This window comes from Sardina pilchardus, chromosome 1, assembly GCF_963854185.1.
Source record: "Sardina pilchardus chromosome 1, fSarPil1.1, whole genome shotgun sequence".
Lineage (NCBI taxonomy): Eukaryota > Metazoa > Chordata > Actinopteri > Clupeiformes > Clupeidae > Sardina > Sardina pilchardus.
In genome coordinates, this window is record NC_084994.1 from 23,300,565 (window position 1) to 23,317,604 (window position 17,040).

General features: G+C 42.7%; 2 protein-coding genes across 8 annotated transcripts in view; both read right to left on the reverse strand.

Moving 5' to 3' along the window:
* The window catches only part of LOC134085375 (dynamin-2-like), a 39,457-nt gene extending 29,760 nt beyond the window's left edge, over positions 1-9,697 (reverse strand). For all 7 annotated transcript variants that reach the window (XM_062539949.1, XM_062539947.1, XM_062539948.1 and 4 more), the window contains exon 1: positions 9,262-9,697. In XM_062539949.1, the coding sequence (XP_062395933.1) occupies positions 9,262-9,422 (161 nt within the window). In that variant the 5' untranslated portion in view covers positions 9,423-9,697. The remainder of the gene's footprint in view (positions 1-9,261) is intronic.
* Positions 9,698-10,832: 1,135 nt separating this feature from the next.
* Positions 10,833-15,849, reverse strand: LOC134070662 (caspase recruitment domain-containing protein 8-like). Its single transcript, XM_062527106.1, has 4 exons — positions 15,748-15,849; positions 12,835-13,080; positions 11,816-11,850; positions 10,833-11,346 (listed from the first exon to the last, which is right to left on the reverse strand). The coding sequence occupies exons 2-4, from the start codon at positions 13,077-13,079 to the stop codon at positions 11,090-11,092; spliced, it is 537 nt and encodes a 178-aa protein (XP_062383090.1). The 5' UTR covers position 13,080; positions 15,748-15,849; the 3' UTR covers positions 10,833-11,089.
* Between the last annotated feature and the right edge of the window lie 1,191 nt (positions 15,850-17,040).

Sequence of the window (17,040 nt, forward strand, 5' to 3'; positions counted from 1 at the left end):
ACATTGCCAAATAATTCTGCCAAATGTCTATTCATTGAAAAAAATGTGAGATAGGGAGCTCTCTACATTTAATCAAGACATATACAGGGTCCTTAGAAAGCACTAACAGCACTGGTCAACACACGAGTATCACTCACATGATACTGATCAGAGTATTAATACAAGTGTATCACTGTGACAGAGTGCCACCAATGCTCCGCTTCTCCTCATCAGAGTAGCGTATATTGCCATAATAAACTGCCATCGAGACATCGAAGGTATAAGCTCTGAAGCCTGACACGGTGAGTTTGTTTCCCTCTGTTCTCCTCCTAACTCTTTCTCCCTAACGGACTGATTTTTCTCGCCTGTCTCCTGTCCTGTGCTGTGATTTTTAAAACTCTAAAACTTTAAAATCTTTAAAAAGTCTAAAACACCCAATAATTGAGATCATTTCACAATAGGTTATATTTGGGCCATACTTAGACAATATTCATCACAACTTTAATTATCCATCATATAACATTAAAGCAACACTAAAGCACTTTTCCTCTGTCACACACACACACTATTTCAGTCAGGACCAATTTGTCAATAAAATATTTTTATTTACTATTGCATGAAATACATTCTTGGCGGTATGTTCTGTTCTGGGGGCCCCCTGCCCTTCCATGTTCAAACATGGAAAGCCCAAGGCAGGGAGAGCAGCAATAAACCCCCCATGGGGTACAGAACAGAACAAACATCAATGACACAACATTGATAAGTCAGAAGTATGAGGGGGTTAAGGGGAGGAGGTGGGTGGCAAAGTTGCAGAAAAACCAGATGGCAGCAGATTGGCAAAGGCAGTTTAAATAAGCGCTCTGAATGATCTCCACCAATGAAAGCAAGGCTTGGCCAGCTGGCACTCAGCTGGCAATCAGCTGAGCGATTAGATTGACAGTCAGCTGGGCCATTCAGGGAAGCTAGCGAGACTCCGTGACCTGCCTGAACTAACGCTGTGCTCCATTTGTTTATCCAGCAAATACCACAGGCAAGGTAGAGTATGTTGCATGATTTTGTGAAAGTATGATGTATTGCGACATCAAAGCAAGTCAAATTTGTAGTTTCTTATGTCTCATTTCATCACACTACAGGTACGCTACCCGAACTGGTAAAGTTACATAGAGCGGTTATAGCCGATAGAGGGCCGCGAAGTGAATGCAGAAGTGCCGTTTACCCTGTTACGAGTTGATGAACCGCTGAAATAATTTTGGAAACATTATTTTAAGGTACGAAAAACTCTTTAGTGCTGCTTTAATATAACTTAATCTTCAGTACAGGTTAACTAGGTGCATCTCCACTGAATTTCATCATTTTTTTTTTTGTAAATATATTTTTTGGGCTTTTATGCCTTTAATGATAGGACAGTAGACAGAGACAGGAAGCGAGTGGGAGAGAGCGTCGGGGTGGGATCCGGAAAGGACCACGGGGCGGGAATCGAACCCGGGTTGCCGGCGTGCTGTGCAGGTGCCCTAGCCAGTTGCGCCACGGCTGGGGCCCTGAATTTCATCATTACATTCCCAGTACAGGTGAGCATCTCATTGGTCGCCCTACTGCATCTTTATCATATTTCACCATTAACTTTTCTCATTCGTCTTGACATGTCAGAGGTAGTCTATCTGCAACTACGTGTCACATGATGGTGCACTGAGGCAAGGATAATTGTCTTGTCTGCTATTTCTATTTAATAAATTAGACAAAACTTAAAGACAGAAATACCGGTGTCCTCTATGGTAGATATGGCCATGTGACTGCATGCAACTAGGATACGCATGTGACGCAACATTGCATCGAGGCAATGATAATTGTCCCGTCGGCTAGTTTTACTTGATATATAAAACGGAACTTGAATGAAGAAATACCAATGACATCACCTCACTGTCCTCTATGGTAGATATGAACATGTCATGCTCCCATGTTTATAAATGGTCAGTAGGGGCGGGACAACTCTGAAATCTCGTCAAGCCTTGTCCTTGCCTTGCTGCCTTCATGATTTCCTTGAAAAAGTTTATTTTATCAAAAAGGAGATATCAATTGTCAACAATGACAAGGCAGCTGGAACCTGCCACTCCATGTATGTACATACTAATATGTGTATACATGTATGTGTACACAAGTGTGATTGTGTAAATGTGAACCTACTGTACATTCCCTATCTCTCGATTGCCTAAGACAAATGTTTGTATTTGAGATAATAAAAGCTAATCTAAAATTGACTGTTTTTTTTTTTTTTACTATTCAAAGCAGTTACTGCATTCATCCACTCCCACAGTAATGGCTGCCATGCAAGGTGCCAATTGGAGCTCAGGGTCTCACCCAAGAACACTTCATCACGAACGCATGTACGCAGCCAGGAGGAACTGAATGGCTCTCCTACCTCTTGACTCAGGTTTGGATCTTTTCTTCTCTAAACTCTCTCTTCTCTCTTACTCCATGTCTCGAATGCATGCCCGCGCGCACACACACACACACACACACACACACACACACACACACACACACACACACACACACACACACAAACACACACACACACAAACACACACACACACACACACACACACACGCAGGTTGTCACTGATGTGAGGCTGATGCAGTAGTTTCAGTTACTTTCCCATCAATTATACATCTAGCCCATTTTCAGAGAGAGCGCAAGAGCGCAAGAGAGAGAGAGAGAGAAGAGAAAACATGAGTAAGAGAAAACATCCGAGAGAGAGAGGGATAGAAAGAGAAGTGAACGAGGGATGAGAGAGATGGGGGGGAAGTCAGAAAGGCAAACTGGAGCAGAGGGACTAATCTCTGTGTTCTGTCTCGTTTCTGTCTGTCTTGCTCTTAAAATTGCTCTTTCGCTCTCTCTCTCTCTCTCTGTCGCTCTCTCTCTCTCTCTGTCGCGCTCTCTCTCTCTGTCTCTCGCTCTTGCACGCTCTCTCTCTCTCTCTCTCTCTCTGACCCACAGTGACTGGAACAAAAATCACATCCAGGTCACTGCACACAGCTACCCAGAGGCTGCGGTTAGCATATGTGTGTGTGTGTGTGTGTGTGTGTGTGTGTGTGTTATTGTGTGTGTATAAGTGTGTGTGTCTGTGTGTCTGTGTGTCTGTGTGTCTGTGTGTCTGTGTGTCTGTGTGTCTGTGTGTCTGTGTGTCTGTGTGTCTGTGTGTCTGTGAGTGTGTGTATGTGTGTTATTGTGTATGTGTGTGTATGTGTGTTATTGTGTATGTGTGTGTGTATGTGTGTGTGTGTGTGTGTGTGTGTAGGTGACCTACCCTTTATGGATGCATAGAGCATGTAGAATTTCATGCTACCATGGCATGGACATAAATTCCCACTTTAGCTTTGAATAATGTGTGTGTGATGGCATACATATATTTACACAGGCTCGCACAGGCCCATGGAGATGTGTGTCCATATGCATACACACAAGTGTGTCTGTGTGTGTGAGTGAGAGAGAGAGAGAGAGAGAGAGCGAGAGAGAAAAAGAAAGAAAAAGGAGAGAGAGAAAGAAAGAAAGAAAGAAATATAGATAGAGAGAGAGAGAGAGAGAGAGAGAGAGAGAGAGAGAGAGAGAGAGAGAGAGAGAGAGAGAGATCCAGGTCACTTTAGCAGGAGGGGGTTGTGTGGTCAAGTTCCTAGATTAGCACCCCCCAGGGGGTACACACACACACACACACACACAGACGCACTGTTGTCTGTTGTCGCGGCAACAGACATGTGGACACACCCTTAAGACAAGTCAGGACACTGCAAACAGCTCATGTTGGATTGAAAATGAGAAAGCATCCATCTCAGCTGCCTGGATATATTGTAAACAAAGTAGCCCAATTGGTAGGGTTGCCCCATGTGTTTAAGTTTAAAACGACAACAACTTTTTCTCCTTGGGACAGACCCTACTGAGTCTTGGAAAATACTTTTCATTCAACCGTTTTAAACAAATGCTAACTGGATTTAATAGCAATTTAGCCAGTCGTCTTGCACAATTGTGAATTATTGGATTGAATGAGCATGCTGGAGGGGTGTGTCCATTGACAAAAGAGGGGGGGCACCTTATTCCGCATGCAAATTGGGGGGGGGGGGGGGGGCGGAACTTCCTGTTGAGCAGTAGGCCTACCATCCATTGTGATACAGAGTTCTATCGAGATGACTGGCATCATATGGTCATCCTAAAGTTAGGAAAGTCGTGTATCAATGCGTGTATCCATCCACCCCAAAACACAACATCAAGCATCTCTACTTCATGGAATAGTAAAGTGCAATATCATCATTTTAATAGAGTACTAAAGTATACTATCATCAGCGGTGTTGTAATACAATACTAAAGTGCAGTATTATCACACAGAGAAATTCACTTGCGTGTCCCTTCCTGGCTTATTCCACAGCGTAATGCTGGTAGAGACGACTGATCCGAGAGCCGAGGTAATCAATGACGCATGATGTTTTTACAGCCCTGTTTCAAACGGGCCTCTGTCTCAAAACCTCTGCACAGCAGGCCTGATGTGCACATGACTATACAGGATCCTTCTGGCCAATCAGAGCCGAGACTGAGGGCCAAGGGGCCAATCAGAGCTGAGACTGAGGTCTAAGTGGCCAATCAGAGCTGAGACTGAGGTCCAAGTGGCCAATTACAAGACGGTAGAGGCCACGGCTCAGAATGAGAGGGTCTTGACCACTGAGAAGTGTGAGTGTGAGCTATGTGTGACATAAACACACACACACACACACACACACACACACACACACAAACACACACAGAGAAGCAGGCACACACACCAGCCTTAACTCAGGGTCTGGGCAAGAGCCTTCTAGACATGCATTTATTTATAATTCCTTCATTTATAATGCAAAAGTCTCTCACACACACGCACATGCACGCACAGTAGACAAGTACATAAGTACACACACCCACAGTGGCTGGCCAAGGACTTCACACTGACAACTATCACCAGCTCACAGTCTTAGCACTGCTGGCCACAAGACTTATCACGTTACTGCCTTGGCTAAGCATAGCTGCACGGCCTAACACTGGTTAGCAGAAGCTAAGCAAGGGATGCATTTAGACTAGTAGCAACACTCAGTGTTGTCACATTTCAAACTGCACGTATAGGGTAAAAGTATATGTCACAGTTCCAACTGCATGATTAGGGCAAAATAATAATGTGTGTGTATTTGATAATAAAATATATCAAATACACAGAACATCACAAAAAAAGATAACAATGAAAAGGAATTACCATGTTCATAATCCTTTCAATTAGTTTCAATAACGCCTCCAAGAGTTATGCATTCTCATGTGTCATACAACTGGTAAAGCACTAACTGTGCGTTCACACCGCGGGCGACTTGAGCTTCCAAAGATTTCGGAAGTCATTCATTTTCAATGGAAGCCGGCTTCTCTCAGCTGCCAGCAGCGACCAATCCGTCGGCGTCGCGTTTTGGGCGTCTTGAGCGACTAGAGAAAGTGGTTTAACTTTATGGTAATGAGCTATGACGCGGTTCAGCGACCAAACGACCAGCAACGAATATCGCATGCTACTACGTCAGAGCGGCCAAAGCATCCAAGCTTCCCACGGCGTCCTTGACAGGGCGTCCAGAGCGATTTTGGAAGCTCAAGTCGCTCTCGGTCTGAACGCACAGTAAGACTTGAGATTGGGGACTTCTGATATGCTACAAAGATAGAAAAGCTTTTAATAATAATAATAAAAAAGAAAACGCCAACTCGCCCCTTGCACGATCTTAACAGCGCTGGGTACAGCACTAGTTCATACTCATAGCACCAGATTCCATGTGTCATACAACTGGTAAAGCACTAAGACTTACGTCTTGAGTCTTAGTTTTATGTGTGATGGAGTCTTGGTGACTTCTGATGTAGGCTACTAAGATAGAAAAGCTTTTAATAATAATAATAATAATAATAATAATAATAATAATAATAATAATAATAAAAAAGAAAACGCCAACTCGCCCCTTGCACGATCTTACCAGTGCTGGGAAGAGCCACTAGTTCTAGTTCATAGCATCATATTCCAGACATCATGACTGATAACAAACGCCATTTCATGATTACTGCTCAGGAATTCAGGCAGAACAAAGCCAATGACTCACATTCCACTTCAGAATATTCTCTCAAGTTCACAGAACATGGAAATGTGGTCACACCGCCGTGCCAAAGTGACGTCATCCTTGGTTCCAATCATACCACGGCACGTGGACACTGAACTTGACTGTTTAGGATCGTTATAACGCAGCGCATTCAATAGGGAGAGATAGCAGATAGGCTAGAGCACACATTAAATAAACATGGGATATCTTGTAGCTGTTCGGATAGAGTATGTGACAGAATGTCCTGGAGTGAAGTGAAGCGACTGTAAGTGACGGAGATAGGTCACAATAACCACATCATCAACTTATCATAATATATGGAAAATATCGACAATGACTTTTGCAGACGTCGATGTCGCCCAAACAGTTGTGTTCCGTCGTCACTGGTCATCATATCTGTCACAGATTTGTGATTAAAAAAAAAAGATAAAACAAAGCAACGTCTAACTTTTCATATTTTTTTCCACATAGCTCTCTATTTCTCGAGGTCACTGAACTCCTATCTTAACCTAAAGGCCTGCTTTGCAGTTATTCATATCATGCCAAGACATGTCTTGCATATTATTACCGCTGTTGCTGATTCGCCTCTAAGCTGTGAATTAGGCTACTCCAGTTTACGTCCCTAAGCTGCATAATTACCCAATCACAGCGTTTGAGCTGGGGAAAAGCATTGCCGTCCCAGGTAGAGAGAGGCTTTAAAGTGACATTATTGTGCGGTTAAAGTAACATTAACCTGTGACAATACCATTGTTTATTGCAATACTTTCTGGGACAAAACGTTGTCCGACAAAAAAAAAAGATCATTGTGACCGGCCCACACAGGCTACAGGGACACATAAACTGCTGGTCAGTGGAGTGGAAAGAGGGCCTAATACACACACATATAAAGGTGTGGCATCGACCAAGGTTCAACAACACAAATGAGAGGCACACACACACACACACACACACACACACACACACACACACACACACACACACACCATTTCTAGGAGACCACGCCATACACGCACCCACGCAGTGTGTACACAGGTACTTGTGTGTATTACGTGTGAAGGTACACATCATAAAACACTGTAATGACCTCAGAAATATGGTCTCTCTCTCTCTCAGTTTGCCCTTCACTATGGCTATAAGGCGCGTACACTAGCACACACAGAGACACACAGAACATCATGTGGACTCGGCCTTTCACAAGATGTGTTCCGAGGTTGAAGCTCAATAGTATTCTTCTCTCTCTTTCACTCACTCACTCACATAGACACACACACACACACTTTTTCCCTCAACAGGAATTTGGTTTTTGCATCTCCTTACTGGAAGTCAGAAAGCCAACTCAGCAGGACTGATTCACCGCTGAATTTTACACACACACACACACACACAGACTGAGATAGTCAGATGTTCAGTCTCTCCCAGACAATCAGACACATTCTGTGAAGAGGACATAAACATCTCCAATACACCACGCCTCAGCCCCTAATGAACTTTCTTCCACACACTGCTCTTTGAGAGACTAACACACAATTTACTTCAGTTCTAAAACACCCATTACATTCTGCCCCCCCCCCCCCCCCACGCCAAACATGCACACCGACACAGACAGACCCACATTACCCACCCACTCACTCACTCAGCCAGCCAAACAGAGACGCACTCTCACGCACACACAGCAAGCCCACAGAACATCCTCGGAATTACATCATCCCATCACGACAGGCCTGACCTCAGCAGTGGCCTCTCCACCATGCCGTCATCAGTGTGTGTGTGTGTGTGTGTGTGTGTGTGTGTGTGTGTGTGTGACTGTGAGTGTGAGTATGAATGTGAGTGTGTGTCTAAGTGTGTGTGTGTGTGTGTATGTGTGTGTGTGTGTGTGAGTGTGAGTGTGTGACTGTGAGTGTGAATGTGAGTGTGTGTCTGAGTGTGTGTGTGTGTGTGTGTGTGTCTGTGTGTGAGAGAGTGTGTGTGTGTGAGTGTGAGTATGAGTATGAGTATGAGTATGAGTGTGAGTGTGAGTGTGAGTATGAGTATGAGTGTGAGTGTGAGTGTGAGTGTGAGTGTGAGTGTGAGTGTGAGTGTGAGTCTGTGTGTGTGAGAGAGAGTGTGTGTGTGTGTGTAAGAGAGATTGTGTGTGTGTGTGAGAGAGAGAGAGTGTGTTTGTGTAAGAGAGATTGTGTGTGTGTGTGTGTGTGTGTGTGTGTGCGTGTGTGTGTGTGTGTGTGTTACAGTGAGGGCAGTGAGGTGAGAATGCGGGACTTCCTACACCCTCTGCATTATCAGGGTCACCCTTCCCATCTTAAGCACTAAAACAGACCCTTTGTCTCAGGGCGTTGGATCCATGACAACAGTGTCTAATTGACAGAGAGGCAGAGAGAGAGAGAGAGAGAGAGAGAGAGAGAGAGAGAGAGAGAGAGAGAGAGAGAGAGAGAGAGAGAGAGAAACGGAATAGCACACATGGCTACAATGGTGAGTTATACTTTCCAGATGAAAACGCTGAAACGTCAAAACTTGTATTTCCTTTCCAAGAGAGCGCCACCACAGCAAGAGCTCTAATAACGTCATTTCTGTTTCCTAAGAGGAATGTCCCAATTGTGTTTACAAAGAGTTGGCGTCTTAGAGAGACTATAAGTCTACTTGCGAGAAGGGTTGACCGTTCATGACAGCCGAAAGAGAACAATTTAATCAAACTGGCATACACCTCAGCTAACAGCTGTAGGCCCTTATAGTGGGCTATCCATGAGTATCTTGGGTTTGTTTCCAAAGTGGGACCGGTGAATGTCTGTAGCCTAGGCTACTTCCGATGCGTCTCACCAAAAACCTCAGACAATCATATCCTGTTTTCATACAGTCTCAAAGTGAAGGGAAAAAGTGCCAGTAAGGGTACTGTTGCAAATTATGTTAACAGTCTGCCAGTGCCAACAACTGCACTCTTTCTCCTCAACTGCTGATTGCGCGTATTTTCCGTGGTACGCGTGGAAAACAAGCTTCGGCACAAGAACGAAACGGTAGGTTTGTGAGAACTGCAACATCTAATGTCCGTGGCTTACTATTCTGGATCTAAGAATCCCACAGTCTGTCAGCGTTTGGGGGTGGGGGGGGTTAAAACACTTAAAATAACAGTGCGTTGAGGGCTTTGAATTAGCCTACCTTCCTACGAAATTCTCCAACACAGAGCTTTTGCCTGCGCTTTGTCCACCGACCACAGCAATCTGGGGCAGGTCCAAGTTGCAACTCTGTCCGATTGAGCTGAAGGCATCTTGAAGTTTATTGACAAGGGGAATGAGATCCTCCATTCCCCGGTTCCCCATGGTTAGACCGCGGCGACACGGTGGCACTCTCCGAAATGTTCACTGGGTGAGGCGCCGGAGTAGCCTATCCAAGTGCTTAATTGCTCTGAGAAAGCAGAAATTAAGCTATACCGTTAAAAAACCCCGTGTGCTTCGGAGGCTGTTTGGACAAAAGAGGACTCGAATGAATGCAAGACTGCGCAAAGAACAGATAGTTAGACAAAATCACGCAATTCAGCGGCCAACAAAAAGAGGGTAGAACTCGGCTGAATAATAAAAAACTTATGCTATCCGGTCAGAAGACCCCGAACCTCCGGTGTATGATAGGGATCACACTCACGATGTTTTTGGCTGGGCGATTCTATTGGTCACATGCATCGTCTGTCAACACACCTCGCATTGTAATTGGAAAGTAGTTTCTACAGTGAAGAGGCGGGTCAAAGGAAGAACGGCCTTGAAGGCGTTTCCTCGCCAAGACCAAAAACCCGTAACGCGGAAATGTGCAAGTTCTTAGAGGAGTGGACAGTTATTTTTTCAGAAGACACAATTTACATCAAACCGTAGCTCTGTGGTTCCTGTCTTAATTTAAACTTGTCAGGATTGTTGTGTAGACTCGTTTGTTATTTTTATTATTCATAATAATATTCATATTATTTAGCTTAGGTAATTTCTTTGTATGAACAAAGTTTAAGATTTAACCTTATACACACGCATCAGAGGAGAAAAAGTTCAATGTACATTTTCAGGTATAATTCACCGCTTCCAAGTGAGGGCTTAGTGATGGAAATACGAACACGACACAGGAAAACGCTTTATTGTGGTTATATGTCGCTTAATTATTAACAGCTCAGCTCTTTTTTGTCCCGTTGTTTGTGTGCAATGCAATTTCCAGATTTCCAGGTCAGCGCTGCCATCTAGCGTCACTAGCATGAATTGCAAATCAACATCAACTAAGGAAGTCTACCGAATCAATTAATCAATCAGGTCTACTTCAACAATTAAGTAATAAAGTCAAATCAATAATTGCACAATTACACATATCTCTACTTATGGACGTTAATGTACGTAATGTAATTTATACATGTGTGGATTACATGAGTTTATACTAATATCTGGTGAACATTTCATGCCAGTAGCCTCACTGGAAGTATACTTACTGAAAGAAATGTTGATGCATTTAATACTTATTTCCCCTGTTGTATGTATTTCAACAAATCAAGTTACATAACAGTGAGACAGGAAAATACAAAATACAAAAAAATCAACAATGTATCTGTTTTCCTGCTGTTTCTAACCTGACATGACAAATATATATTTTTAAATCTTCCACAAAGAAACAGTTCTGAATGACACATAGTTGTTCTACCTCCACCTACTCCCTCTCCTCTACATTCAGTATGTCACACACCTTCAGTTTGCTGAACACAGAAGTGAGGTTCATTCAGTGTATTTATTTCAGAGATTATAGAAAACAAAACATGACATAAGCCATTTATATTGGCAACATTTACTTGATGACATGTCCCAATACAGCCAAATCAAAGAGTTAAAAATGCTGCAAGGTGTTCACACACAAATCTGTTGAAGCTAATCAAATTCATTTGGATAAAAAAAGATTCATGAAAATACATTTGGCAAAAAATGTAAACAAATGTATACATCTTCCTGCTATTCTGAGCTACTCAAGATCAAGATTCAAGATCTTCCACGAGGTGAGGATCGGTTTTCTTCAGAATCTGATAAAACTTCTCTTGAGCCTTTTCTCCCTTCCGATCGAGCATGACGATCAGAGCACGGTTCCGTTTGACAGAAATTTGTTCGGCCTCCACCGTCTCCCGCTCCTCTGCGTCCAGAACTTTGTCTGCCTCCAGCTGGTTGAGGACATTACCGAGTATGGGCATTCGCTTCTCCAGTGTGGCCTTGTGCTTGCTGAAGAAGTTCAAATCTACAAATATGGTAAAACAATTGATGAAATTAAGATTTTTTTTTAATTAACTTATTCATGTAGTAAGGTCACTGCATGTAGCTCTAGATACTGTAAGAGCGTCAGCTAAATGTTGAATAATAATGTCGGCTAAATGTGTGTGTGTGTGTGTGTGTGTGTGTGTGTGTGTGTGTGTGTGAGTGCGTGCGTGCGTGTGTGTGCGTGTGTGTGTGTGTCTGTGTGTGTGTCTCTGTGTGTGTGTGTGTGTGTGTGTGTGTCGGTGAGTGAGTGAGTGAGTGAGCGAGCGAGTGGGTTAATGAGTGAGTGTGAGTGAGTGGGTTAGTGAGTGGGTGAATGAATGAGTGGGTGAATTGGTGAGTGAATGAGTAAGTGGGTGAGTGAGTGAGTGAATTAGTGAGTGAATGAGTGAGTGAATGAGTGGGTGAATGAATGAGTGTGTGAATTAGTGGGTGAATGAGTGAGTGCTTACTGCTCTGCCCCTGATCCTGACTGGGCCCTGGAACACTAAAACAGAGAGAGAACACAGCATGTTAAAACAACGACAACACAATGTGCTACCAAAGCCCACCCTGGTTAGGTGGCCACCCTGAATACATTTGTATAGTGCTCTGCAGGGGTCCATCTCAAAACCACCACCATGGAGCTTGCGATTAGTTAATGTAGTTATGACCCAACCATGTGAAAATATTCAGTTTTTAACATAAAGCCCTAAAAAAGTGACACTGCTATTTACACAGCAACACATACACTATATTGCCAAAAGTATTGGGTCACCTGCCTTGACCCCCCTATCGGAACGATACGTATTGTCGGACGTTGCGTATTGTCGGCCTCTTCCGTGTAGGTGCAACATATACAGGTGTTTACAGGTGTTTACATGTGTTTCTATACAAACTAAGACGGAGGATTCGTGTACAGTCATGTTGGAACAGGAAGGAGCCATCCCCGAGCTGGGCTTGGCCCCTTAGTTCCAGTGAAAGGAGCTCTGAATGCTATAGTATTAACCAATAGATTTTGGACAATTCCATGCTCCCAACTTTGTGGGAACAGTTTGGATAGCCACTTCCTATTCCAACATGACTGTGCACCAGTGCACAAAGCAAGGTCCATAAAGACATGGATCTCAGAGTTTGGTGTGGATGAACTTGACTGGCCTATACAGAGTGCTGACCTCAACCCGATAGAACACCTTTGGGATTAATTAGAGCAGAAACTGAGAGCCAGTCGCCTCGTCCAACATCAGTGTATGACCTCACAAATGCGCTTCTGGAAGAATGGCCAGAAATTCTCATAAACACACTCCTAAACCTTATGGAAAGCCTTCCCAGAAAAGTCAAAGCTGTTATAGCTTGAAAGGGTGGACCAATGTCATATTAAACCCTGATGAAGAATGGGATGTCTCTTAAGTCATTAGTCGAGGCAAGTGACCCAATACTTTTGGCTATATAGTGTATTTCATAAATGGTTTGGTGAAGTTCACAAGCCTACCTTTCGTTATGTTGCTTATATTTTTCTACAATTTGTGTGAAATCCATTTTTTCCAAAATTTGTAGAGCTACAACAATGGAACCTTGTTCCGTATAGACCCGTTCCATGCTCTGCACCAGCTGTATTACAGTAGTACCGTGCTTCCCACGTGGAATCGGTTTATCCTGCTTGGTTAGGTAGAACTTGAAGTCTTCCAGTTCATCGTCCGATAGCTCCAGCAGGATCTGGCGAAGGGTGTCTGCCATGCTGTAAAAGAAAGGTTGTAAAAGAAAGGTTGAGCACTTCAGTATTCGGATTGTTTGTTCCAGTTCCCCATTTAGAGTTTAGACGGGCAGCTATAGAGGAATGTGTGGAGAATTGATCTGAATTCCACGATCCCCGACCAGTCCACGGCTGAAGTGCCCTTGAGCACCTAACCCTTCACTGCTCCCCGAGCACCGCTCACTGCTCACTGCACCGCTATCACGTCTGGTGTAGCTACTTCTGTTGATTACAGTGTAAGGTAATTGTTGCGGCAGATGCAACGCAAATGGAACGTTTCAGTTACGTGCCTGGTGCCCTGTTAGACTGCAGTAAGCAATAAGTTGGGCACCAAAATTACTCCTTACTTGGTAACGACTATAATATATTTGAATTTAGACGGTTTATTCACAGCTAGTAAGTACTTGGCGACATCTATCGATCAAGATCCATGTAAAAATCGGCTGGATTTCTCCTTTAAGACCCCTCTTGAAAGACCTAAAACTATCGCCAGAGCGGAGAACACTGGGCAACTCATTCCACCAATATGGAACCACTGAGAGCCTAGAATCTGACCTATTGTGTTGGCAGGTCAACAACAAACTCTCTTCAGAAAACCGCAGTGGGCAGTTGGGGATGTACATCTTGATCATTGAATTAAGATAGCAGGGAGCAGATCTAGTCAGTGTCCTATAGGACAGATAGAATTACGATAGTCCAGTTTGGAGATAATTATGCCCTGAACAAGAAGTTCTGTCATATAAGGGCTAATCTTCCTAATGTTGTAAAGGATAAACTGACAGAATTTTGCAATTGAGGCATCAGAGAAGTTAAGTCGGTCATCTTTTACCACGCCCGAGTTACATGCCAATCTAGTTGGGGTCAGTCAAGATAAGTCAAGATGGATGTTATTAGGCGCGTTCAAGTTCAACCCCAACAGACCTCTTGCAGCAGCAAGATCTGCCGATGTCACGTACATCATTCTAAGAAAAGAACAATAAGAATCTGCTCCGACGTGTAACGTTTAAAAAAAGCACTAAGGAGCAGATTCTGGTGTGCGGAGTTATCGTTCTTCTCTTGGCATCTGCTTTTCTGTCCAGCACCCGTTTATCCTTGAACTCTTTTGCATGTACATCATTCTCTAACTGACATCTCAGGAAGTGCGAGATCTGTCAATAGATACACGTTACTCCGCGTAACCATGGGCGTCGGAGGCTTTTTGAAGGTGGGTGGGACAGGTCAGTGGGTGGTCTGGGGATTCTCCCCCAGGACAAAAATGTATGAGCTAGACGCAATTTCCTCGATTTTGGTACATTTTAATAGGTTATATAACCAATTTATATATTAAAGCTTTTAATGACTAATCAGAATTGTAATAACTAATTTGGAACCAGCTTTAATTACCTCATGATAGGCATATGGTTAGGCACAGGTAACCTTACATGCAGTTGCATGCAGAAATAAAATGGCCTGGAATTGGCGAGTACTCAAGTCATATTTGTTTGTCCTTACGTTTAGTTTATTAATTCAATTATTTCCAGATTCCACTCTAGGCCTAGGTAGCTGCTAGTCTGCCAAAGTTCTCATGCAAGAACAATGAAAAAAAAATGTCAAACTAGCAACTGATCAAGCAGGGTGAGTATTTATTATTATTATTATTATTATTATTATTATTATTATTATTATTATCTCAAGGGAGACTATTCCTACATTAACTCCCAACATTATATGAGCAGTCTCAAGTGTGCTGGTTATTGCCTGATAGAATAAAAGGTCGGCTGCTCATAGCGGTCCTTGTATATTTAAAAAAAATATATATATATATATATATATATATATGTGTGTGTGTGTGTGTGTGTGTGTAGCATACTAACACGCATTGATATCCTAACACGCATTGATAATATAAGCTCATTTTCATTCATTGTTGACATGGAGGCTATAATAAATATAATAGGCTAATGGCTCCAACGCCCGTGCGCGTAATAGGAAACGAAACGAAAACGAAAGTGCATTCTCCATTGTGATGACACACAGATCAATTCCAGCAACAATGTTTCCCTTCATAATGCTAATCGAGAAAGGGGAAAGAGAGAGAAATTGGATTCAGCCTTATTATACTGACCTGTCATGGATTTGCACTGGGTTGATTCTCAATAGCCTATGCGTTCCGTATCGGATCAACACATCTTGTTACGGGACGATTTTTACAGAACTGTTGGCAACCCTACTAGCTGGAACATTTAGAGTAGCCCACAATCGGGGCAACCATGACCTTTGATTTTCGTTGTGGTTGGGCATGCTCTATTGTAGCTAATAGATAACCCGTCATTTTGCATTTTTGCCGTCACCACCTCCTTTACGCATTGAATGGTTCCTTCACATTCAATAGTCTAGATAGGTTACACCGAACAATAGCCTATTGATTGATGATTGATTGATGGTTGATATATTGATATTGATATGGATATAGTTTAGCTTAACTTTATAGTCTGCTTTGTGTGTCTGTTTTGTGCCAGGAATACCTATATACCAGTCTAACCTGCCGACCAATCGACGAAGCCTTCGAAGCCTATACTTTTCATCAAGTCAACCCTGTAGTGTAGGCTTACACACCACATATTATAACCTAAAATGAGTTTTAGCGCTGTGAAAGTAAATTAAATCACTCACTTTGTAAAGTCCGCAGTGTAGGGTTCCTTTTCAAGACTTCTGGGGTCTCAGTTCAGTTCAGTGGGACTCAGCAGCTGAAGACTTCATTCCAGGAAGATTGTTTCGCGCATGACGTGACGTGCTTGCATAAGTTATGCAATATGCTGTCCCTGCTGGCTGCATAACAAATTGTCCCTTGGGGATAATAATGACACCACTAGGAAGTTAATTGATTCATAAATGGACATACTGTAGGCTACATACACTCTCAAAATTAGGGTACTGTTGGGGTACATTTTTGTTCTCTTAGGTACAATTATTGACCCTGTAGGCCTACCTTATAAGGAACAATTGAGCCACTAAAGCGATGTACTGTTTTGGAACCATTAACACCTCAAAGGGACCATATTTGTTGCGGCGATCTGCCAGGAGATGTTTGCGTGCGGGTGCATGAGCGAGTGACGGCCTGAACGCAACAGCGAACGTGCAGCTCACGCGCCTCAACAGGTGAATGAAATTTCAGCTAATCAGCAGCACATGCCAGAAACGCCAGACAATAGAAACTCACCTCAGTTCAGTTGCTTGCAGTGGATTACGAAGCAGCTAAAAGAATCGCTAAGTCACGAACGCAAAACGCATGGGAAAAGGAAACAAAAGATCAAAGAGGCTACCGGTAAGCTCACATTCTTTACTGGACTCACTCGGGACTGTTAAATGAGATTGCTGGCGATAGTACTCTGTCTATGCGAGATGAATTGTCTGAAGACTCATTACCTGTTGATAAAAACATTGCTGTACGTAGTCATAAACTGTTTAAAGTATTAACGAACTTTGTTTGTAAACATTTCATTGACGAAGTACAAGTATAAAGCTAATTCATACAGCTTCATTGATTCTACAAAGGGTAAAAGTTTAGCTTGTGAGAATTAAAATGGTTATGGTAATCTACTCTAATTCATTTGCAATGCATGATTTCATTCAGGTTAAAATTGTGATTAAAATATGTAATTTATACAATCTGTATGATGCAAGGTAAAGCGGGTTAATTTAAAAAGTGAATTGTATTAAAAATAAAACTGGGTTTCTGCTTATTTTATGCCTAGTTTTTACCTGGGTTAATAAATAATGAAATGTTTAATCTATTTAAAATCTACTTGCCCTTTGCCTAATCTAAATGTACTTTGTGGTACTTTATTGCACTTATGGGAAATACTGAATTGTATGTTTAAAGGTTTTTCACCTTCCTTGTTACTGGTCAAAATAAACTGAAGAACGAGTGAAATCCTGAGTCTGGTCAAAATCCTTCCCTTTTCA